At 34.6% G+C, this 25,743-nt stretch overlaps 2 protein-coding genes across 2 annotated transcripts; both read left to right on the top strand.

Moving 5' to 3' along the window:
* Positions 1–390: 390 nt before the first annotated feature.
* On the top strand, positions 391–2,347 carry LOC131033991 (protein ASPARTIC PROTEASE IN GUARD CELL 2). The gene has a single exon (XM_057965315.2). It carries the CDS (start codon positions 737–739, stop codon positions 2,198–2,200), a length of 1,464 nt encoding a protein of 487 aa, XP_057821298.2. The 5' UTR covers positions 391–736; the 3' UTR covers positions 2,201–2,347.
* A 9,810-nt stretch (positions 2,348–12,157) lies between these two features.
* On the top strand, positions 12,158–13,624 carry LOC131033985 (protein ASPARTIC PROTEASE IN GUARD CELL 2-like). The gene has a single exon (XM_057965307.1). It carries the CDS (start codon positions 12,158–12,160, stop codon positions 13,622–13,624), a length of 1,467 nt encoding a protein of 488 aa, XP_057821290.1.
* Positions 13,625–25,743: the final 12,119 nt, after the last annotated feature.

The raw sequence follows: 25,743 nt of genomic DNA, 5'->3' as shown, positions 1-25,743 counted from the left end.
TCAAAAGAAACTAAACACCAAAAAAAAAAATAATGAATAACTGAACCCGCATTTAGGATGTTGCTCAGCCAAAAAGACGCATGAATAACGAGCGTTCTTTGCATTTTTAAAGCCCCTGAAAAGTAAGACCGGGTGGTCCTCAAATTATTTTCCATTCAACATATAAGACAATCTTTCGTACAATAGCAGATTGCCAGGGCGGATCGATTTCCATGGCATGAGAGTTAGTCCACAGATTTCACGGGACACTAGTGCTGTAAACTGTGGATAGTGGAGACCCCTCAATACGGGAGATGGGAAATAGTTGGCACGATCATACGTGACCAATACCAACAAATCATTATAAAATCATGGGTGCCCTTCATTCAAGTGCAACAATTTACAATCAAACCCAGGTATAAATTCAGTACCGATACACCAAGATTGTAAGCTAAGGTCAGAAAATTAGTTAGAAGATGAAGTTGAATTATAGTCAGGGAGAAGAGGGACTTGAGTTATAGAGCTTGTGCGTCTCTGTATGGCAGTAAGTACTCTCTGCTTACTCTGAGATCAGTTATTATCATTGTCCCTTAGCGAGTCACTCGACCGTATTCTGGCAAAGGCTTTGAAAGATCGAGCTCATATCTGAAGGCACTATAGAGGGAGAAAAGTAAGAGTTGAGAAGTGAGCGTAATATATTGTGAGCCACCCATAAGATAATCAAGTGAAGGGAGAGGCGTAGGCTGTCTTTTATAAAATGGGTCATTCTAGATTTCCTGCTCCACAGTCAGTTTGGGTTATGGTTTGCCTCTATAGTTTCCTCTTCTTTGTTCAAGTTGCTTGGGCAGAGAAACGAGGTGGGTTCCATTATCATGCACTGGATATCACAGCTCGGCTTAGAGAAGTGAGTTCCCCCCCGCTGGAACTATATAAGACCTGTGAAAAAGAAGAAGAAGTGGGTAAAAATCCATGGAGGCTGCAAATTTTCCATAGAGATAGTCTACTGGGGGGAAACGTGAGCTATGAGCAGAGGTTTAGAGAGAGGCTAGAAAGGGAATCCCGCCGGGTGAAGGCGCTCAATAGGCGGGTAGAAATAAGCTTGAAGGGAAAGAAGAATGAAAGAATGGTAGAGCACAAGGCCAAGATTGAGGATTTCGGAGCCGAGGTGATGTCCGGCATGATGGTGAACAGTGGGGAGTACTTTACCCGCATAGGCGTGGGAACGCCGGCGAAGGAGCAGTACCTGGTGTTGGACACGGGTAGCGACGTAGTGTGGGTGCAGTGCCAGCCATGCAAAGATTGCTACGACCAGACCGACCCTGTCTTCGATCCCTCCTCCTCGGCCTCCTTCACCTCGGTCTCATGCGGTTCAGCGGTCTGCAGTGAGCTGGAGGAGTCCGACTGCAACAGCCGCGGGTGTGTGTATCAGGTAGCTTATGGAGATGGGTCTCACTCCATCGGGAGCTTCGCTACGGAGACGCTCACATTCGGGAACACGAGAGTTCAGAACGTAGCAATCGGGTGTGGGCATGATAACCAGGGCTTGTTTGTGGGCGCCGCCGGGTTGATTGGTCTCGGGGCGGGGGCCTTGTCGTTCCCTTCTCAGCTCGGGTCATATGGTACCAAGTTTTCCTACTGCCTCGTCGACCGTTCATCCCAATCCTCGGGAGTAGTCGACTTCGGTCCTGGCTCGGTTTCACCTGTTGGGTCCGTCTTCGTTCCGCTTCTCCGAAACCCACGATTCAGTACGTTTTACTATGTTCCACTGACGGCCATCAGCGTCGGCGGGTTGCTCGTTTCTCTTCCGCAGAGGGTGTTTGAGTTCGACGTGACGGGTGAGGGAGGCGTGATAGTGGATTCGGGCACGGCCGTCACGCGGCTGCAGAGCGATGCTTACGAAGCCGTTCGTGATGCCTTCGTGGTGAGCACCCAACATCTTCCCCGAGCCGAAGCGATGTCCATGTTGGACACATGTTATGACTTCTCTGGCCTCCAAACTGTCAGTGTTCCCACCTTGAGTTTTCATTTTCTCAATGGGGCCGTTTTGACTCTCCCGGCTGGAAACTATCTTACTCCTGTTGATATCGTGGGGACATTTTGCCTGGCTTTTGCACCCACTGCGGGTAGCCTGTCTATCATAGGCAATATTCAGCAGCAAGGTGTTCGAGTGTCTATTGATTCTGTCAACTCTCTCGTTGGCTTCGGTATGAACCAGTGCTAGTTTGTTTGAGGATAGAGAGGCTTTAACCAAGGATTAGTTCTGCAACTTAGAGTCCTCTGATTCGGCGTTTTGTCGCTGTCCGTTGTGTTTGGCATGTATTATAAACTATTATTATAATTATTGTATGACGTAACATGTTTTTCTCAGGTTCTATTGCCTGAAAATCCTGTCTGTGAGGGGAACGTGGGGGAGCACCTAAATATACTTTTCTCGTGCACACAATCACTTTGTTTCTTGTGCATTAGCATTTAACTAAAAATATCTTATTTGAGTTCAAATTAGTGGAAAAGATCTATTCATCATCCTAATTTTGTTTATCTTAAACTTTTTGAACAATACATCAGAGTTCAATAATTTATATTATATTTTTTTTTTAATGTAATTTAAGAGTTTAAAAGTATTGCTCAGTTTTTGAGTAGTTAAAACAAATGTGAGAGTATTTGTTATGTGCATAAAGGTCAAAGAGTAGTTATTCATAAGTGATGCCCAATATCTATTTGTAGACATTGCAATAATCGTGTGCTACAACCAACAAAAAAATGCATATTCCTCTAATAAACGTTTTGTCCAATACCTACACACAAACTCTCAAGTAGCTATGTGTTATGGACCCAAAAAAATTGCCCAACTAGTCAAATCAAATATTCAAATTTTAACTAGTGCGTGCACAAGTGGACGGCTATTCGTACATGTGGAATATTTCAATGAGCTTTTAATTACTATGTATTGGTTATTTTTAAAGATAGTAATTGGGGGATTAGGTATTCAAGGGGTGAGCGGTTATTAGAACATTGGTAGCTATTAGGTCCTTTCCCCTAATCCCTCTACACTTTTTAGTCCTAGACTACAGTAAAAAATTTCTTAATTTATTTGTTAATAATTGGTGATAAAGGGAGAATATTTAGTAGAGATTTATGTTTGAATAGTTGTTATAATTTAAGTAATAATAGTTTTTTATTTACTTTTATCTATTATGGATAAAATTGAGTGTTTTTAGTTGTTATGTTTTTATCTTAAAGTGAACATAAAGTATTCATTTTCGCAAGTTAGATAATAGAAACAACCAGCTTTAACTCTTAAGGCTATCAATAATACATGCTTTGATGCGTATATTTTATGCTATCATATTTTGAGGTTATTTTTGGACAACTCAATAAAGATGCAACTAATGGGTTACATTGTCGATTCCTAAAATTTCAAATAATAGCTTTAAGCTCTCAATTGACATATGAAGATATGGCAAAATCTTCAAATTTTGACTTACTATTTAGGAACTTGCAGATTGTGAAGTTAGGATGTGCAATTACTGAGTCATCTTCTCTAATATTTATTACCTTTTTTACTTTTTAAGAGAGTAAAGTTATCTATTTCAATTAATTAATCAACTTTAAAAAATTCTTAATACAATCACACACCAAAAAAAAATGAAAAAATAATTATCTTTCCATGACTTTATAATAGGGAAAAAGTTTTTTTTCATTCAAAATCATGGAGGAAAAAAAATTAAAGATAGACAATATGAGAGAAAATTAAAGATAGACAATAATATTTGTGAATTTTCCTATTTTATGCACTAGATAATTAGGAGTATAAGATTTTTCCATTAGATTTTATATTTTATCCTAAGATCACTTGAAAATACAATTTGAATATATTTATTACTTTAGCTTCACAGCCTATTAGAAAAAAATAGCTAGAACACATCTAGTACACATTTTGCAAAAAGAATGAATTTGTTCTTTATGTGTTTATTAATGTAATTATTACTTCAACTGCACAACCTATTAGAAAAAATATAGCCCAAACACATCTAGTATACTTTTACAAGAAAAATGAATTTGTCCCTTATGTGTTTATCAATGTAAGTTGTTTGTAGTGAATTGATTTTGTAAGTAATGTGTTTCAAAATGGATGTCTAGCTCATAAGGATAGCCATATTGATGCAAACTAATTTAACTAGAATAGTTTATTTTTTCATAACCTACAAGTTAAAAAAATAAAATAAGTTATTTTTGTAAATTACTCTCACAAAATAAGCATAATCCAAAATACTTTGAAACAAAGAAGGGAACCTACACTAAAATAACTATTGACAAAACTATAACAAAAAAAAATTATAGTTATCTAAGCAATCAAGTGAAACAATTTACAACATAAAGCTAAAATATCATCAACACAATAAAAAAATAACATGCAATTGTTTTCTTACTTCATTTGGCAAAACCTCGATAATTTTTAGATCTATCTTGCATAAAATCCATATCCAACTACCCTTCAAAATACATTGAATCTCCTATAATATACAACAAGATAGATTTATATCCTTAAAAAAACTCTTTAACTAAAAACTTAAAAAATTATACCTATTAATCCTTTATGTCAAAAAAAATTCAACAAATTACTATTTTTTAAAATAAAATTTTTAAATTACTGAGTATAAAATCATATAAATGGTGTGTGCATAACTAGTAATTAGTGAAGATATGGTGCATCATCCTCCATTTCTATTAAACAATATTGATGTCTTAATTTAGCTAACATTCATCTTCCTAACTCATGAGTACCTCTTTTGTGATCTAGATGTTATCAAAATATTGTAATCCATTCCATTTCACTAGATATGCCTTATAGTTATTAGTAGCTGTAGCAATAATCATGTTGTCCATTATGTTCTCAACTTACTCTATCTTTTTCTTTGGTAAATACTCGATCTATTATTCCAATCTACTTTCATCATAAACTTCTTGACTTGTGTGATAAGAATAAAGATCTACAATATTTAGTATAGAAATGATGCCAAATTCTATTAGTAAGTTTATCAAATATGCATTCTCATAATATTTTTTAAAATATTATAAAGAGCATTTTTATTTGGTTTCAATTTATTTTATGTGCCTTAAGAAACCTTTCTTTATGTAAGTACATCATGAATAGTTAGTTCGCCTTTTTGATATACCTTTTCTTTGTAGTGCAATTATATAACTTTTATACTATTCATTTGCTACTTGAAATTTTTCCTAACTTGTTAATCATAGTAATGCTTTCAAAAGAATTTTTGAACCCCTAGAGTATTCTCCAAACTTCTCAGATAACACACGTGTTTTTAGTATGTCTTTGGATTGGCACCTGTCATTATCCCTTGACTTTAGTTACATTAGCAAGATCAATTTTAGATTTTAAAGCCTCAATTATACTTTTCTTATCTTGAGTAGAAAATTTAAATTATACACTTAAGTTCTCATGTTTAATATTAAATTATTTACTGAGTGTTATAATTTATTTAAGTTGCTTTGTCCCCTTAATGTGGATTCCCATGGAAATGTGAGGGGGACTAACACATGAAAACTATTTTTAATATTTTGAAGAGGGCATTTGAGGGGAAATGAATTATTTTGAAATTTGAAATTTTTATTATCCCTTTAAAATCTATGAAAGAAGGTTTGAGGAAATTTGAAATTTCTATTTTCCCTTTAAAATCTATGAAAGAAGGTTTGAGGTCTCCTTTTCTTATATGTTGAAGATTACACATTATTATGCTGATAAATTGAACCTATGTTTTCTTCCATGAATCTTGTGAAGAAAAAAAACTCTCAATGGATTAATGGTTTCAAATTTGGAAGACAATTCCTAGCTAGTATGAGTGGTTCTATTCAAGAATCATCACTATGCTTCAATAGAGTTAAAATTTCTAGCATTTTTTAATCAATATTATTTAAGTTTTTCAATGTTTAAATTTTTGGGTGTGATTAGAAATGGTTTTCATTGATTTTTTCTTTCATGATCCTTGAAAGCATTTCCAGTTATTTATTTTGTTGTTTGTATCATTCTAAGTGTAAGCGATACCATCAATTTTTTGTTGGGAAAATCTTTGTTACAGTTGCATATTGCTTTCTAGCAGGGAAACTCCATTGTGATGGTTCTAAGAGCCCTTTTATATTGACATAAATCTATATGATTCATAAAATTGTACCTAATTCTTAGAGTTAGTTGTGAGATCTCTTATGCCCGAGCATTGCCTTTTGAAGGTTTTTTATTAGCTATTTAGGGGATATTTTATATTTGGTGATTATTGATGATTGATTTAGGTTAATTTTGGGGTGTTTGGAAGTCTATATAGATTTGGGTGTGACGGAAAATTCACAAAATACCTACATGTCTTTTTCTATTAATTAAATAAAGGTTGTTTAATGATCACTAGATAAAGTGTTTATGTTTAGAACCCATTAGTGGTGTCATATGCATGATTATAGCATATTTGGAGGTATCTCCATATATTTTTTGTCTATATTAGTCATATTTAAAACCTTTCATCACTTAGGTAAACATATCAGACCTATTTTCTTTCATAGATCAAATATTTGGGAGTTAGTTGGAGTTAATTTATTTGGTATGGGTCTATTTCAAACCTTTTGTGGTGTATTGTTAATGATTTTGGAGGTTTTTTAGGCAATACTCACTCATTGTTTTCTTTTGGTACCTACAACATCTTTGTAATCACTTATCTCAGGCATTGTAAACTTCCTAAACTTCACTTGCCAGGTATTTCTCTTTTTAGATACTTTTCACTAACTATGTTCTTGTAGAAATGTATTATCTATTAAACTTATTTGTGATCACTTGTAAATAAATCTAAATTTAAGAATTTTATCAATATAAGACTACCTTCAAAATAAGGGATAGATTCTACAACTATTTTTTTATGCCTTTTGGAATAAACAATGCATCAAGTACATTTATGTGTCTTACAAAGAAAATGCTAAAACTATTCTTGGGTAAGTTTATGATTGTGTATCTTGATGATATTCTCATATTTTGTAGGACAAAATAAGAGAATTTTTTTATGTTTGAAGAAAGAAATGGAGAGATTAAAGAAGGTAGAATTACTAGTTAATTTGAATAAGTATAGTTTTATGAAAGAGGAACTATCTTATTTAGGATTTCTAGTATCTCCAAAGGAATTAAAGATGTAACCAAAAAATGGTGAAATTAATAAGGCAATGGTCCAACCTATAATGTTCCTTTGATACAAGAAGTTTTCATGGGTTGGGAAGCTTCTATAGGATATTCATTCATAATTTAAGAATAAAATGTGCACCAAACACAAAAACTATGAAGGGAAACAAAAAGGAATTTATGCAAATAGTAGAAACACAAAGGGTTTTTGAGATATTGAAACAAAGGGTCATTAAAAACTCATACTTTTATTACCATATTTTGACAAATTGTCCCAAGTTACTTATGATGCAATTAGGATAATAATAGATCTTGGTCTAAGTAAACAAGGAAAACCTATAGAATACTTTACTAAGAATCACAATTATTCCAAAATGAAATATTCTATATAAGACCAATAATTATATACCATAATGTAATCTTTGAAGAAGTGGTGCCACTATTAATTTCATGAGAAAAAATTTCTACACCTATCACCAAGCCTTCAAATACATCAATAATCAAGATAAATTGAATCAACATCATATGAAATGGATAAAAAAATTCAAAGTTGTATATTTAAAATTAAGTGTATGAGAAAAAAGTCTAATAAGGTAGTTAATCCATAAAGAAAAAAAAGAGTTATTTTATTGCATGAAATGTAATTAGAGGTGGAGTTATTTGAAGGATCTATACAAGGATGATGAATATTTTAAAGAAGGTTGGACCATAGTGTGAAATAATTTAGTTAACATAGATATGACTCTATGGCTCAACTAATTCTCTTAAGAAGGTTTATTATTTAGGGGACAATAGTTATGTATGATTCAAGGTTCTATAAGAGATAACTTAATCAAAAAATTGCACAATGAAAATTTGACAAGACACTTTGGAAATGGTAAGACCTTTGCACAAATAAATCAAAGGTTTTATTGGCCCAAATTTGTAGTAAAAGTAAACAAGTTTCTAAAGTGTTGTAGCATACCCCAACTTGCAAAAGGTAAGAGCCGAAACAGAATTTTGTATATGGCCTTATCTATTCTATGGATACCATGAGAGTGTATAAGCATAGACTTCATCTTAGGCTTTTCTAGGAATCAAAAGGGGAATAACTCCAAATAAATTCTAAAAAGTGGCTCATTTTATTCCAAGTAAGATGATTAGTGATGCTACAAATATAGTGATTTTTTCGGGGATTAATCTAATAACATGGGTTGTCGAAAAGCATAGCATAAAAGAGAAACACCATAATTGATGGTCATTTCTAGAGGACCTTGTGAAAAAAAAAATACATAACTATAATTATTATCTTGACTTATTATTCATAGTATGATGACCAAATAAGATTGGTTCCTTCTAGGAGATAAAATAAGTAGATAATATGTATTCCTAACAAAAGTTTAATTCTCCTATAACAACATAGTTAATTGACTTGCACCAAAAATACTCTATTTAAAATTGTGTATGAGTACTCCCAATGACTATAATTGACTTTCAAGGTAGTGTATATGATAAAATGTACTGTTGAAGGAGAATATTTTATTGAATACATAAGTGAATTGTGTGCTCAATTACATGAACATCTCAAGAAAAGAATTAGAAAATGTAAGCAACATGTAGGTTTGAAGAGGAGGATAATAAATTATTAGGTTGGTGACTTATTCATTTCTCACTCAAGGAAAGAGAGGCTTCTAAAAGGATCCTTAGATAAACTTAAGTGGAAAAATATTGGTTCATGAAATGTGTTAAGGTATTTTTCTTGAATGCATATGATACAAAATTATCAAAGTAGAATGGAAATTTTACCTATCTTCAACATTATATATATATATATATATATATATATATATAAAATGAGAACCAACTAAGTGAAACCAATAATTTTTGGGGTATGTAACTTCCTAACTAGAGGCTATTACTACCTAAAACAGAAAGATAAGAAATTGAGTAAATCATCAACCTCAAATTTGTCAAAAAAATATGACATAAAGAGTAGTAAGAGTATCTAGTAAAATGAAACCCTAACCGAGCTTAAAGAGATTACTTGGATAAATTACTCTAATATTAATCATCATGGCTAGTCCTTGAATGAACTCATTCAATTTCATGAGTTGAAGTTCATAATTTATCTTATAGAGAGAATTTGTGTAGGAGCATATTTCGTAGATAGAAATCATCATCAAAATTATAATGATAAATTCTATAACATGTTGACCTAGGGTCTTTCATTTTATTTTTGTATTTTTTAAAATCCCTTTATTCCTAAGGATTGTCTTAGTATTTTATTAAACCTTTTAAAGTACAATTTTATTTATCATGCATATAACATGCAAAGAGGAGAAATCAAATATATATTTGGAAATAACAACCAATATTTTGGGAGATCCAAAAGAGTTAATCATATGGAGAGGGAGAGAATATAAGGAACTATGTTAGAAGAGGAAACAAGATAAATATTTAAAGATAAAATTTGGAAACTTAGAAAAATGACACAAAAATTAGAAGAAATCAAACTCCCTCTTTTACAAGTATTTTTCTTCTCTTTTTTTAGAACATAAATATTATAAGATAGATTGAAAAGGATATTTTTATTGGGTGGAAGGAGTTATAAAGTAAAGATTCAATTTTATTCCGAGATGATCCATTTTATATTTCTATTTGATAATTGTTGGTGTGAAAAGGGTATTTTACCTATCATCTCCATCGCATACATACTAATCACACATGTTACTTAATTTTATCTAGGGTACACATGTATGTATCCTAGGAATATTTTTAGAAGTATTAGTTGTCATGCGATCTTATCTTGTCGCAATTACTTGTTGTTTCCTAGGTTATCTTGTTAGTTGTCTCAAGTCATAAAATTAGGATGCCTATACATAATCATATGTAATCCTTTGTTCACCTTGGCCTATATAACCAAGGGGTATCTTTTGTAATCTAATTCATTCCAAAATTTAATCTATCATTTGCATCATTTGATAGAATAGCATTATTCTCTCATTGTTGATCTCGCTTGTGCTTTCATGAAGTGCCCAAATATTGGGTGGATATAATCTTCATCCAATCTTGCATGGTATGGAGCATTATATAGTTTATACCAACTCTTAAAAGAATATATAAATAAATTTCCCACATTTCAAGGGTCCAAGAATAATTTTTGTGAATGTTATTGATTTTAAAGGTACATTATATTAATATAATTCCTTAAAAATAAACTATTATTGAATTCAAGATTGTGTGAATAATGGCACTATGGTTGGAATTCCTAGATGTCTATGTTCACTATTTCAAGTTGTAGGATTAAATATTTGTTTGAAGGTTGTCTAGTTTGGTTGCATACTTAGTTGGGCCACCCCAAGGTTCTAGATAGTCTTGTTGAAAGAAGAGGTTAATGGAACCTTAGCAATCTTACAACACACATTATCCTAATGATCAAGAAACAATAGTAGGTATGTCACTTTAAGTTCAACTTTATTGGCTTGCACTCATATCTATAATAACAAAATTTAAAAAATTATATACTCAAAATAATGAAAAAAACATCATCAACAATACATGCAAAAAAATAGAGAAGAATTTTCATCTTTCTAGATTCTCAATATAATTTATGATTTGAAATCATGTCATATCTAAGTAAATTTAATCAAAATTTTGAGTCAATTGTGTAGAAGTATCCTATATCAAGAAAAATGCTTAGATCTAGAAGGCTTGAAAAATCATGTACTCAATTCCACACTATCTAATTTTTATTTTTTTATTTTTTTAAATTACTTAATAGTTTTCTAATACCCACAAAAAGAACAACAAAATTTGATAGTAATTAAATTTCAAACCAAGTAGTCTCGACTTTACAATACAATGACTTCAAATGTTGAAAAACCATTTAACATTAAAGTTTTACATTTAAAGGAAGCCAATATTCAAAAAATGATCATTTCTACTAAATTATTGTGTATTCTGAAACTATGAATGAATTCAATTCAATTTATTAAAATCCTCTTACGTAGGCATATCATGGAAGAAGTTCTTCGTTATCCTAAGCTGATATCTTCAACTCGTCTCTTATGTTGTCTTCATTAAGAAAATTGAGTATTTAAAACAATAGTAAGTCTGCTAGAATTTGAAGTTATGTCTTTTAACAGATGTCGTCTTGCTTAATTAAACGGCCCTACTGAATAGACATGAAAAAACACAGGTCTATGCAAGCCAGGCCGGTGGTTGATGCGTTGAATGGAATGTAAACACGCGATTAAGACAAGAGTAAGTATGGATTTAAAAATAAATTATACACTAAAAAGAATTGATTGACTGAACCCACATTTGAGATGTTCTCAACCAAAACGACGCGTGAATAACGAACATTCTTTGCATTTTAAAACCCCTCAAAAGTAAGGAGGGTGGTCCTCAAATAATTTTCCATCCAACTATGAGATAGTGTTTCAAACAATAGCAGATTGCAAGGTCGGGTCGATTTCAATGGCTTGGGAGTTAGTCCATAGATTTCACGGGGGCAGCAGTAGTGGTGGAAACTGTGGCTAGTGGAGACCCCTCAATATGGGAGATGGGAAATAGTTGGCACGATACATGACCAATACAAAAAAAATCATTATAAAATCATGGGTGCAGCACATTACAATCAAACACAGGTATAAATTCAGGAGCAATACAGCAAGATTGTAAGTTTAAGTTAGAAATCGGTGACTAGAAGAGGGAATTGAATTATAAGGGAGAAGAGGGACTGGAATTATAGAGTTTGTTTTAGCTTGTGGGTCTCTCTATGGCAGTTGCTACTCTCTGCTTACTCTGAGACCAGTTATTTTCGTTCTCCCTGAACGAGTCACTCGAGAGTATTCTGCCAAAACCTTACATAAATCTAGCTCGTGTCTAAGGCACTCTCGCTCCTACAGAGCGAGAGAAGTAAAAGTTGAGAGGTGAGCGATATATTTTGCTAACAACCCAAAAGAAAATCAAGACTTACGCTCTCCTCACAAAGAAGGGAGAGGCGTGACCTGTCTTCCTAAAATGAGTTTTTGTAGTTTTCTTGCTCCATGGTCATGTTGGGTTATAATATCCCTCTATAGTTCACTCTTGTTTGTTCACGTTTCTTGGGCAGAGAAACGGGGTGGGTATCATTATCATACACTGCATATCGCAGCTCGTCTTAGAGAAACGAGCTCCCCACCACTGGAACTACATAAGACCTTTCAACAAGAGGACGAAGTGGGCAAAAATCCATGGAGGCTGCAAGTTTTCCATAGAGATAGTCTAGTGGGGGGGAACGTGAGCTACGAGCAGAGGTTCAAAGAGAGGCTCGAGAGGGAATCCCGACGGGTGAAGGCGCTCGATAGGCGGGTAGAGAGAAAGCTGAAGGGTAGGGAAAAGAAAAGAAAAGTAGAGCACAAGGCCAAGATTGAGGATTTTGGCGGCGGGGTTACGTCCGGCATGATGGTGGGCAGTGGGGAATACTTTACCCGTATAGGCGTGGGAACACCAGCGAGGGAGCAGTACCTGGTGTTGGACACAGGCAGCGACGTAGTATGGGTGCAGTGCCAGCCATGCAAAGATTGCTATGACCAGACCGATCCAGTCTTCGATCCCTCCTCCTCGGCTTCCTTTACTTCGGTCTCATGCGGTTCAGAGGTCTGCAGTGAGCTGGAGGAGCCCAGCTGCGAAAGCCTCGGGTGTGCGTATCGGGTAAATTATGGAGATGGGTCTCATTCAGTCGGGAGTTTCGCTACGGAGACGCTCACTTTCGGCAACACAAGAGTTCAAAACGTGGCAATTGGGTGTGGGCATGATAACCAGGGCTTGTTCGTCGGCGCCGCAGGGTTGATTGGTCTCGGGGCCGGCGCCCTATCGTTCCCTTCTCAGCTCGGGTCATTATATGGTACCAAGTTTTCCTACTGCCTCGTCGACCGTTCATCCCAATCCTCGGGCGTAGTCGACTTCGGTCCTGGCTCTGTTTCGCCCGTTGGGTCCGTCTTCGTTCCGCTTCTCCGAAACCCACGATTCAGTACGTTCTACTATGTTCCACTGACGGCCATTGGCGTCGGTGGGTTGCTCGTTTCTCTTCCGCAGAAGGTGTTTGAGTTCGATGTGACGGGTGAGGGAGGCGTGATAGTGGATTCGGGCACGGCCGTCACGCGGCTGCAGAGAGATGCTTACGAAGCCGTGCGTGACGCCTTCGTGGTGAGCACCCAACATCTTCCCCGGGCCGAAGGGATGTCCATGTTCGATACATGCTATGACTTCGCTGGCCTCCAAACCGTCAGCGTTCCTACCGTGAGTTTTCGTTTTCTCAACGGGGCCATTTTGACTCTCCCGGCTGAAAATTATCTGATTCCTGTGGATGTCATGGGGACTTTTTGCCTGGCTTTTGCACCCACAGCGGGTAGTCTGTCTATCATAGGCAATATTCAGCAGCAAGGCGTTCGAGTATCTATCGATTCTGTCAACTCTGTCGTTGGCTTCGGTATCAACCAGTGCTAATTCATTTAGAATAGAGAGACCTGTAGATGAGATGCTTTAACAAAGAATTAGTCCTATCGTTTATTTAGAGCCATATGCTTCGGCGTTCTGTTAGTTTTCTATGTCATGTATTAAACCATTAAGACTATATTATTATTACTGTATGACGTAACATGTATTTCTCCTTTATGTCGCCTGAAAATCCGGTCTATTTGTAAGGGAAACGTGAGAGAGGATCTATAGATATTACTTTTGTACACATAATCATTTTGTTTTTATGTTAATAGTCAATGGGTTTTGGTCTATTATCGAAGTTGAATGGTTTTGAACTCACGAGGAATGATAAGTTTTGTTGAGTGCAAGGCTCTAACAACACAAAGGATAAGGCTAGGATCATAATTCATATGATTTTGGAATTGATACCCCTTACTTGACTCTCAGGAACTTGTGTGCTCTCACACTGGATAGCTATATGATTCAAGGATTGACATAAAACCCTCTAACAAATATATATCTATATATATATATATAAAAAAATATTTGTATATGTATATATGTATGTATGCATGTACGTATTTTGATATAATAGAATATGTATATATACCTTATGTATATGTATATATATGTATGTATGTATGTATGCATGTATATGTTATTTGAATTCAAATTACATATTCCTTACATATTTTAGTCCCCACTTTGACAATGGATTGTAGTAATTTACCTTTATGATATTTTTAATTAGAATTGAAAGTTATATATTAGTAATCATTATGTATGTATTTTTAAAAGATGAAGAAAAGTCATATCAAAAAATAGTTAATAATATACTAATACATAAGGTGATTGGTAATGCATGTATTGATGAACATATTTTGATTTAAAAAAATTTAGGATGTTTTTTTATGACTCAATGAAGACATGGTTGTAAGTACTAAAATTTGTATGAGCCAACATAAAAAATCGACGATTATCAAGTGATCCAACACACAACCCACAAAGGTATGAATTACATCTTCTATCATCAGTGTCAGGCTTGATGGCATTACCCCTAACCTATTTAACCCCTTGACCATCTTGTTTGACCCCTAAACTAAGTTCCAAGTGTATGGGCACACTCAAATGCTTTTTTTAAATCCTCAACCAAAGGTTCATTTGAGGTTGCCCAAGTGACCTACCCTTAAGTTGTAGGGTGACCTAGGTGACTTGTCTTGGTAAAAGAACCAACTATTTTCTTGAAAAAGGCAATTAGTTTTCATTTTGACTAGTTTCTTTTGATTTTTGCTTCTATTGAGAGCTATATCCAATTTCACCTAAACTATTGCTCCCCTAACTAATTGTCCTCTCATTTTGACTCTCAATCAATCTTTTCTTATCTCCTTATTAACCCTCTATAATCTACTAATCAATTCTCTAGTATTTTTTTCAAGCAACCCCATTAATGTTGCTTCTCCAACCATTAATCTCCCTACCCATCAATTTTATGGGAAATTATTTATATTCTTGAATTATTGCCGTCATTAATAAGAGCTCTCTTTCCCACATTGAAACACCTCTATAAGATAAAAGTTTTTTATTACAACACCCATAAGCGTCTAATACTTCTCTAGGACTTTCAAAGATTTTTATATTCTATTTTTCAAATATGTAAAATGTCTTGCATATAGCTACTAGTTTTCCTTAGTATCCATGTCCGTTACTATCATCAAGTGGAGATCCCAATCATTACAAAAAAAATATAGAAAATGTTGCATCCCTAAAGATGCAATCTTACATTAAGGCCATGCATCTTTTTTACACATTCTTTACTTTGAGAATTTATTTTAGATTAAGTAAATAGAGAAGTATCTTGTTTAAAGAATTAAATTCATTATCTCTTCTCGGATAGTTTTAGAATTTCTTCTTTATTATCTTTAGATTTAAGATTATATTTTCCCATCTTTTCTAAATCTTGGATTAATTAAATATTTTTTTTAGACTAGATTATTCGAGAAAATTGAAACAAAAAATAAAAAATTATGTCTTATCAAAATTCATATATATTTACATCCATTTAAAATTTTAATCAAGAAAATAACAATTACATAATACTTAAATTTAGGAAAAATGTAAGAAGTGGATTAGTTTAATTTTTGTAGGCATCTAGACTATTTGCATTTAGAGATCTCATGAAATGAGAGAAACATCAAAAAGAAAAGGAAATCCCTTGATCCAAACAACACTAACCCTTCTTCATTCATCATTTAAATATTCAATGTTCTTTAGAGTGAGAGAGGAAAAAACACAACAAAAACTTCACTTAAGAATTACTTCAAGAAAAAATACAAATCCTACAACAATTTTAGAAAAAAACACACAAAATCATATTAAAATAATATTTCATATATGTGGTTAATTCATAAACTATCATTGTGATAAAAACAGAAAAGACATTGAAATCATAAGAGAAGTTAGAAATACCAACTTGAACTTATTACAAGAGTTTAAAATCTCTCAAATCCATCTAATCAATCACAAAAATTAGCTCAACCATAACAACACAATTATCACCCACAATATTTCCTTCCTTACAATCAAAATAACCCATTGGTTTCATCCTAACTTGATAGGCTCTATCCACAATAAGAAGAGTGACTAGGAGACCACCTCTTAGGAAGATTGCAATTAAATGTATGGTATGGAAACTAACTCATTTGTATTGCCCTTGGGTCAATACTAAGCATCACATATTTTGGTGAACCTAACATAAATAGTAAATCCTTTTATGTAAGCTAGTTTGCATTTTCCACTTTTTTCCTTTTTGCCTCTATTTTTCTCTCTTTATGTCCATTTCATTATGTTGGCTTGATGATGATTGTAATGAATGACTTCATATGTTGTCATTGATGGAATATGTACACACATGCACATATGTTTGTCTACCGGTGTTACTTCAAAGTTATTTGTATTATATTGCTACCGGTATTAGAGGTTTTGCTTGTGATGGTGTCAAACCGGTACATGTCGTCAATCGGTATATATAGGAATGTCCCGACACCAACTTGAAGATCCAGCGGAGATTATCAAAGAAGCAATGGAGGACAATCGGTTTATATGTTTACAAAGGTTAACTCCAACTGGTATCGGTGTTCCAACCGGTATTCATTGATTGTGTGATGAATTATCACCGGTCGTGATCAGTTATCCTAACTGACAAATTTTGGTGGTATTTTGTGATGAGTTATGTTTGATTGTCTAGATACACTGCACCTAGGAAATTTTGATATAATTCCTAAGGCCGACATGAAATATAAATGTCTATATAATGACACTATGATGAACTATTTTGTATGTATGATGATATATGAAATGAGATGATTTGATGTGAAGACAGAAGAGTTAAGTCACAGAGTATGTTGGTAATGCAGTTTTGAGTGCACAGAAGAGGATCTATTCAAGAAAGTTGTGCTACTTCTAGATCACACCACCTGTTGTTTTCTTATCACTACAATAGTCAAATCCCCTAACCGGGTAAGCTCTAATAAGCTTCATTGTACAAATCCTTTAACAAGGTGATCCATTAGTTTGGATTCAGAAATCCTCTACCAAGGTTACTCCTAACAGGGTACTACCTTTAATAGGGTATAGCTCCTAATAGAGCTTTGGGATCTTTAATAGGATCCGCTCCTAGCAAAGCATGTTTGTAGACCTTAAGTGATCAGTTACCTATTACTGCAGATAGTTAATTTGTGATTCCCATCTCACCATGGTTTTTCCCATTTGGGTTTTCCATGTATAAACACTTGTGTTATGGTGGATGTTTTACTTATTGTGGATGCATTAATATTATTTTGGATTACATGCATAGTGTTTTAAAACAAACTTGTTAATTTTATCTACCGGTCGGTGTTTAAAGTAGTATTGTTTTTGGTGTCACTGATTCAACCCCCCCCCCTCCCTTCTCAGTGCTTTATAAGTCTATCAATTGGTATCAGAGCCTAACTTCTTTAAGGTTTAATCACTTGGAAGGAAACTCTAAAGCCACCATGGGGGATATGAGCTACTTTGAAATGGCTAGAGTTCTTGAAGCTACTAAGGATGAGCTTGAAACCCTAAGGGTCAAATTCAAAGCATCACAAGTCAAAAGGAGAGAGCTAACTGAACAACTATTGAAGATATCTGATAATAGTTCTTCAGATGAAGCTAACATTGATGCATTAGCCGAAGAAGTTGAAAAACTGAATGGTGAGAAGCTAAATCTAAGAAGAGAGCTAGAAGCCCTAACTATCTGCATGAGTCAAGAGTTGGAAGCTAGGAGGGCAGTTGAAGACCTTGTCAAAGAGATAGATCGTGAGATTGCTAAGATCAAACGAGAGAATGCTACTTTGTATGAGCATTGGCATGCAGAGAAAGAAGAAAAAGAGGCCTTGCAGCTAGATCTTGAAATGGCATCATCTCTAAAAGAGACTCTTTCAAAACACACTGAAGATCTTACTAAAGAACTCACTGAAGCCAATGGAAAGCTGGAAAAGTTCAACAAAATTTCTACCATGCTGGATGAGTAGATCCAATCACAAAGGATGAAAGGTGATACTTCTGACTAGGTTTTAACACATCTAAGAAAGGAGAGTCTTATAGTACAAAGAACAACATTAACAAGGACAAAAGTGCTCCCAAGGCTAACAAGCCTACCGGTAAGAAATTTTTTAAACCTGTTTGCTTTGTCTATCATAAGCTTGGACATACTGTAAATGTGTGTAGAAGCAAACCCAATGGAAATACAAGTTACAATGCAAATACTAGGTATGTACCTAAGAGATTTGAAGGTCATTGTTTCACATGCAAAATGTATGGACATAGATCAGTTGAATGTAGATATGGAGCAAATAATCCAGTACCTCACATGAATCTAAGACCTAACGATAACTGGATGAGAACCTATGATAACTGGGGTAACATGAATTGGCAGAGACCCTATGTCAACCGGTTTAGTCCATTTGAGATGGAAAAAGTAACCAATTTCATTTGCACCATTTGTAATAATTATGGTCATGTAGCTATGAATTGCAGAAGGAGAATTGGAAGAGGCAATGTAGGACCTTGGAGATCATCTGGAATGGCCTACTATCATTGTCATAAACCAGGGCACATGGTGAAGTTTTGTACATCCAGAAGATCAAACCGGTTAATCATTCTAATGATTAGAAAGCAAAGCAGAAGGTAAATATTGAGGAAACCAGAGAAGAGATGAATCGAATCTGGAAAAAGAAGAGCAATGATATACCTGCAGAAGAACCTAATACTTCATCAATGTGGAGAATCTTGCACTGGTGAATTGAGCCTATCAACGAGGCTAAGGGGAGCATATCGGTAAATCTACTTCCGGACCCCTTGAAAGAAGAGTGGTAAGAGAGTTTGAATTTTGAGTTGTTATGTGTGAAATCTTGATATCTTTTCTCAATCGGTTTTTCAAAAGTTCATCAACTGGTTTTACACCTGTTAATATTGTATGCATCATTAAGCGGTGTATTAGGGTTTGTAACCCTAGTGGTCGAGCATTTAATGCAGTAGGTAAAAAGGATAAAGCGAGTTTTACTATGTTATTTTTACCCTAAATGCATTCGAAAGAAAATTCTTGAGCACTTGCAAAGCGAAGAGAGAATTGCTAGCTGGTTTTAGTCGAATTTGTATTGTGATTTGCCTGATTGAAGCTGATTTGAATGTTAGTGAAAGATGAACTGGTGTGCATTTGAGAAATCAACCGATAAGTGAGGCAACACGTGTGAATAGAGGTACTTCTTTGTAAATCCTATTTTGAATCTAGTTTATTTGAAATGGCTCCATCATCTAAGCAAGTAGAGAGGTTAATGATCACATCAGAACCTATGGAGGTTGTAGAATCGGAATGAATTGTGTCTTCTAATGCTTTATCTGAAGTTCCTGACGGAGTCATTGTAAAAGGAGATTTGTCTAGCTACATTGATTGTAAAATTGAAGATTTAGGATCATTGTGAATTTATTCTCAGTTGAAAACCCTTTGCGATAAGAGTAGAAAAAATCAACCTGAGTATATTAGGGTTTATGAGAAAGGTTTTCATAATGCAACTTATTTTCTTGAGGATTTTGAAGAGGAACATATCCGAATCATTTTGAGTCATGTTCATGGTGAGAATATGTATTTGGAAAGGACACACACTATAACCAAGGAGGCTATTCAAGCTATGACTAGTTTTTGGTCAACCAATGAATTGCCTAAGCTAAGGCAAATTTCTAAGGAGATAGTAACCACTTTAACCTCATCAACCTCTGATGGGCGTGCTTTTTTTGTTAATAAAATTAAGGACCCAACGATTAAACTGGCTACTATGGTTATAGGCTACCAAATATTCTATTCCAATAGAATGAACAGTGTACCATCTGCAATAGTGCATACTTCCTATAAAATGATTGTTGAGAATGCAAATTATGACCTTTGTGAGGTCATAAGAAGCCAATTAATGTTGAATCTATAGTCAATCAAGAAGGACAACAGTCATAAGTTCAAGTTTGGTCAGCTACTAATTGGTCTATTCTTTTGCTTTCAGAATTTTCTACCAGGAATTGGTGATTTAGAATGGTCTAAATACCTACCAGTAACCGCTCAAATCAAGAACAGCATTAAGGTTGTTAAGAACACTTTCTTTGTTGCAATGAACAAATATTTCAATTAATTTTAGAAGAAAACAAGTATGAGGGTAAGGCTACCAGAGGATCTGGTAGAAAACTTTGCTAAGGACATCATTTTCACAGTCACCATTGATATTTGTTTGATGGAAGCTATTGAACCAAGAGAAGATGAAATGGAAGACATGAGCTATGAAGTCAATTATGACTTATTGATTGGTTATGCCAATAACCTGTTGGCATCTCCAGTGGACAAAAAGAAGAAAAGACTGGATATTGTTGAGGAGCAAACTGCAAAAGTTGAAACCAATAGTGCTCCAACTAGTATTGGTAAAGGAAAGAAGAAAAAGGTTGAGCAAGCGTCTTTGCTGACAAAAAGTACTAGAGTGACATGAAGTGTCCAAACTAAAAAGGAACCAGCACCTAAGGTATACATAAAGAAGCAGACTGCAACAAAGAAAAGAGGTCGACAACTAATTCTTCAAGCAGAATCTGATGAAACTGATACTGAGGAAAAACTAAAGAAGGTAAAGGCAACTGGCAAGAATTCCAAACCAGTTGAAGCCACCTCTGAGCAGACTATTCCCATTAATGCTTTGTCTTACAAGCCTATGTCTAATTTTGAGAGAACGGTAAAGACATTGGGAAGAAATAGATTTGATAATGTCAAAAAATATTTTGATTCATTTGATGAAGATTAGAAGGAACAAATTGTTCAACAGGTAATTAGTTATTTGTGTCATTACAATCGATTACCTCATGATCTTGAGAAAGATATTTCTGATTCTTTATATACTATTCTTTTGAATAAATGGGAGGAAGTTGTGAAGAATGAAAAAGAAATTATTGATAATGTTTTTTTGCAATATTTTCCTGATTTCTCAAAAGATGAGTTTTTTGTATTGCTTGATAAACACAAAGCTCAATTTTCTTTTAAGTCAAGGAGATTGAAACTACTTAGTGGGAAGGTGCAACCTATTGAATTTGATACTCATCACATAGCGAAGGAAATTCAGAGAATGCGTCAACTAATAGAGTCCCAATAGGATAATGAGCAAGATACTATGAACTTACTGGAAATGGATGAGGAAGAAATAGTGCAAGATGATATTGTCTATCCTATCAAGAAGAAGGATAACACTACTTCCCAACTGGTAATTTTTGTTGATGATATTCAGGATACAATTGATCTATCTGGAAACATCATTGTACTAGATATGCAGCCACCTAAAATTACTGATTCATAGGTTAATATAATGAATGTACCGGCAACTCAACCAAGTGTCGATATTCCACCCCCACCGGTAAATGATCAACAAGTGAAACCCCAACTCCCACTGGTTTCACAGGATACTCAGGAGGAACTTGCTGAAAATTTTGATAAATAGACTGCTGAACATGAGAAGGAGAAAGGACAAGAGGAAGAGAAGACTAATAAGGGGACATTTGTTGAACCAGAGAAGGCATTAGTCAAACAGTAGCATGATGATGATGATGACTCATTTGGTATCAAAGGGCCAATAAATGTTGATAACATGAGTGCATTAAAATTGCTGGAGTTTGCAAATGTGATGCAATCCCGAGCTCAAAAGAAGAGGCTTAAATAAAAGAGAATGGAAGTTGAAACCATTCAAAATGTTGTAGATATTATGTCAAGCCTTCTATTGTAAAATTCTACAAGGAACTTGTCAACTCCCATCGGCAAGCTTAGCCAGTTGGTTGTTGATGCCTCTGACCAACTTAAGTCCCTTGAGGAAGTAGCACAGACCTATGCGGAGAAGAGCTACATGAAGAAGCGAGGAGAATAGATCATGAAGGATATTGATACAGGGAGAATTGGCCTATCATTGAATAAAGATCTATTAAGAAAAGCTATTGAAATAGGAGGGAAAATTCTTGCATTTGCATCTAATGTTTCATTCTTTTATACTGATATCAATCAAAGGAGAATAGAAACCGAGCAAGAACTGGAATGGATATGTCATGCTTACATACCTTTATAGGATTCAATTTTAGCTTTTGGCAAATCTGTGGATGATTTGCAAAACAAGTTAGATGTCTATGATTGTGAACAGGCAAAAAGACTTCGATCTCTGAAGGAGTTGAAGAATTTACTCAGACCAAAAGTGGACATCTTACAAAGAGCGTACAAGAAAGCGGAAGCAATTTTGGTAACTCCAGAGACGTGTACACTTGATTCAATGGAAGAATTATGTACACAGGTCATGACTACAATCGAGCTCACTGAAACCTTGTTGGAGACATGGGAAAATGATTTTTCTCAATTGAAGCGTACTTTTAGTGACATTTTTCTGAGAATTGCAATGAACAATCCTTGATTCAGATTTTCAAGTTTTGTATATGTAAACTTTTGCTGTAAATTTTTGCTATATATGTATATATTTTACTTTTTCAATTTGGCACTGTTGTCAAAGGGGGAGTAGAAATATGTATTTATTGTGAAAATTTAATGTATTGTTAAGGGGGAGTAGGAGTAAAAAATACATGTGTACAATTTTTGTAAGCACACTTAGCTGTATAGTTTGAAAAAAAAATTCTAAGTGTTGCCAGCAATGCCAAAGGGGGAGATTGTTGGCTTGATGATGATTGTAATGAATGACTTCATATGTTGTCATTGATGGAACATGTACACACACACATATGTTTGTCTGTCAATGTTACTTCAAATTTATTTGTATTATATTGCTACCGATATTAAAAGTTTTGTTTGTGATGGTGTCAAACCAGTACATGTCATCAACCTGTATATATAGGAATGTCCCGACACCAACTTGAAGATCCAGTGGAGATTATCAAAGAAGCAATGAAGGACAATCGGTTTATATGTTGACAGAGGTTAACTCCAACCAGTATTGGTGTTCCAACTGCTATTCATTGATTGTGTGATGAGTTATCACCAGTCATGATGAGTTATCCTAACTGACAAATTTTGGCGGTATTTTTTTTATGAGTTATGTTTGATTGTCCAAATACACTGCACCTAGGAAATTTGGATATAACTCCTAAAGTCGACATGAAATATAAATGTCTATATAATGACATTATGATGAACTATTTTGAATGTATGATGAGATATGATATGAGATGATTTGATGCGAAGACAAAAGAATTAAGTCACAAAGTATGCTAGTAATACAATTTTGAGTGCGCATAAGAGGATCTATTCAAGCAAGTTGTGCTACTTCTAGATCACACCATGTGTTATTTTCTTATCACTACAACAATCAAATCCCCTAACCGGGTAAGCTCTAACAAGCTTCATTGTAGAAATACTTTAACAAGGTGATCCATTAGTTTGGATTCATAAATCCTCTACCGATGTTACTCCTAACAGGGTATATCTCCTAACAAAGCTTTGGGATCTTTAACAGGATTCACTCCTGGCAGAGCATGTTTGTAGACCTTAGCCAGTCAGTTACCTATCACTACAGATAGTTAGCTTGTGAGTACCATCTCATCTTGGTTTTTCCCATTTGGGTTTTCCACATATAAACACTTGTGTTATGGTGGATGTTTTACTTATTGTGGATGCATAAATATCATTTTGGATTGCATGCATAGTGTTTAACAAACTTGTTAAGTTTATCTATCGGTCAGTGTTTAAAGTAGTATTGTTTTTGGTGTCACTAATTCACCTCCTCCCTCTCAGTGCTTTATAAGTATATCACATTATTCTACAATTCTTTTTTGTACCCCAAAAATGTGTCATAATTAGATAAGTTTTACAATAAGGTCCTCTCTAATGAACCTATCCCCCCTCCTCTTTAATAGATATCTCTCATCATATCCTATGGCATCAATCCCTAATCAATATGATTTTTGTGATACAAATTTATATAATGAATAAGAAATTGTGTAACTTTGTGATCTTCAAGATCCTAGATTGGATTCAAGATACTATTCTCCATTCAACCAAAATCAAGGCAAAGCATGCGCTCATTTTATCTAAAATCTACCAAAAGGATCATCCTATCACAAGTTATAGAAACAACCACCCAATTAGATAATTAGGTGGATCACCCAGAAATACTACTACAAGAGGACCATGAGGCTCAAAAAACTCTTCATGTAGCCTACCAAGTTGAATGATCCACAACACACTAATTATCATAGGAAAAAGTCTTAGAAGAACAAAAATATAAGGCCACTCAACCCCTATCACAAGATAACCCACCTCAAAAAGGTGGAACTCAAAAAATATAAGATACAAAACTCGCAAACCTTATAACTACCTTGGTCTAGTCAATTATGATGCTTCAGGCTAGATTGGTTGAACAACTTCTTCAAAACAAAATAGAAGAGAGGACTAGGTGACCAAGGCAATAACTAAATACTAATCCTTTTGTTTTCATATTTAATCAAATCCAAAGTGCAACACAATTTCTCCTACTTAAATTTCTAATCTCAAAATGCTAGTAATGAGACCTTTTTGCCTCCCCAATAAAAAAAAGCTTACAACATACAATCTAGTAGGATTTCCATACTATACAATTGTTTTGATTAAGTAAAAGCAGGTTTTTGAGAGGAACCCAAACCTTTTACAAAGCAGGAAATATAGAAAAGACTAGAAAACACCGTGCCTAATCACTTCAAATGATAAAACAGATCCCAACCTAACAAAAAGGGACCACAACCTTTAAAACATATCATTACATAGCATTACATAAAAACACCAAGAAAAGATAGCATCGAGAAGGCAGAACGACTATAAAAAGACAGAAACAAGACAACTGCCAAGACAGATAGAGACAACTATATGCTTTTCATAATATTCTCAGCTTGGATAACCATCAGCTTCATGTTGTCCGCCGAAGTCTTTAACTCCTCCAGCTCATGACCTTTGATGTCGCCCTTAATCCTAGTATTGGCTCTGGTTCTCTTCTCATGGCCTTTTTTGTCCAATTGTTCCTTATCAACTTCCTTCTCAATATCGCTCTCAAATCTATTGATCAGGATGTTCATGTTATCCACCGAAGCTTTAAGGATCTGGAAATTTTGTTCTGCAATCTTCTTAACAGTGAGCTCCATCTTATCAATTGTTCTACCTAGATTGTTCATAGCAATGTCCATTTCTTTCCCCTACTTATTTTCTTCCATCTCTTTAACCTTTTTTTCAGTGGCAATAATTTTACCCACCATGCTTTCAATGACTTCCGCATTATTAATAGCAACTGCCAATTCTTTAACATTTTCCATCAGGGGTGTCTTTCCCATCGTAGCTCTTTTGACAGTCAGCATATCTTTCTTTAAGCTACCAATATCCTTCACCATCATACCAACAGTCTCACAAAAACCCTTTATAGTCACATTCTCACCAACACAGTCACTAATCTTGCCACTTTTGTCTTCTTGCTCCTCTTTCTACATGTCTTGGGCATTCAAACCCTCAATGTTGTCCATGACCTGATTCTCCTCCCCCTCCTTATCTTGTCCCTCATCCTTTTTATTCTCCTCTACTTCTTCTTCAGAATCAATTA

Source organism: Cryptomeria japonica, chromosome 7, assembly GCF_030272615.1.
Source record: "Cryptomeria japonica chromosome 7, Sugi_1.0, whole genome shotgun sequence".
NCBI classification, from domain to species: domain Eukaryota; kingdom Viridiplantae; phylum Streptophyta; class Pinopsida; order Cupressales; family Cupressaceae; genus Cryptomeria; species Cryptomeria japonica.
This window is presented reverse-complemented; position numbering and strand designations above follow the sequence as displayed.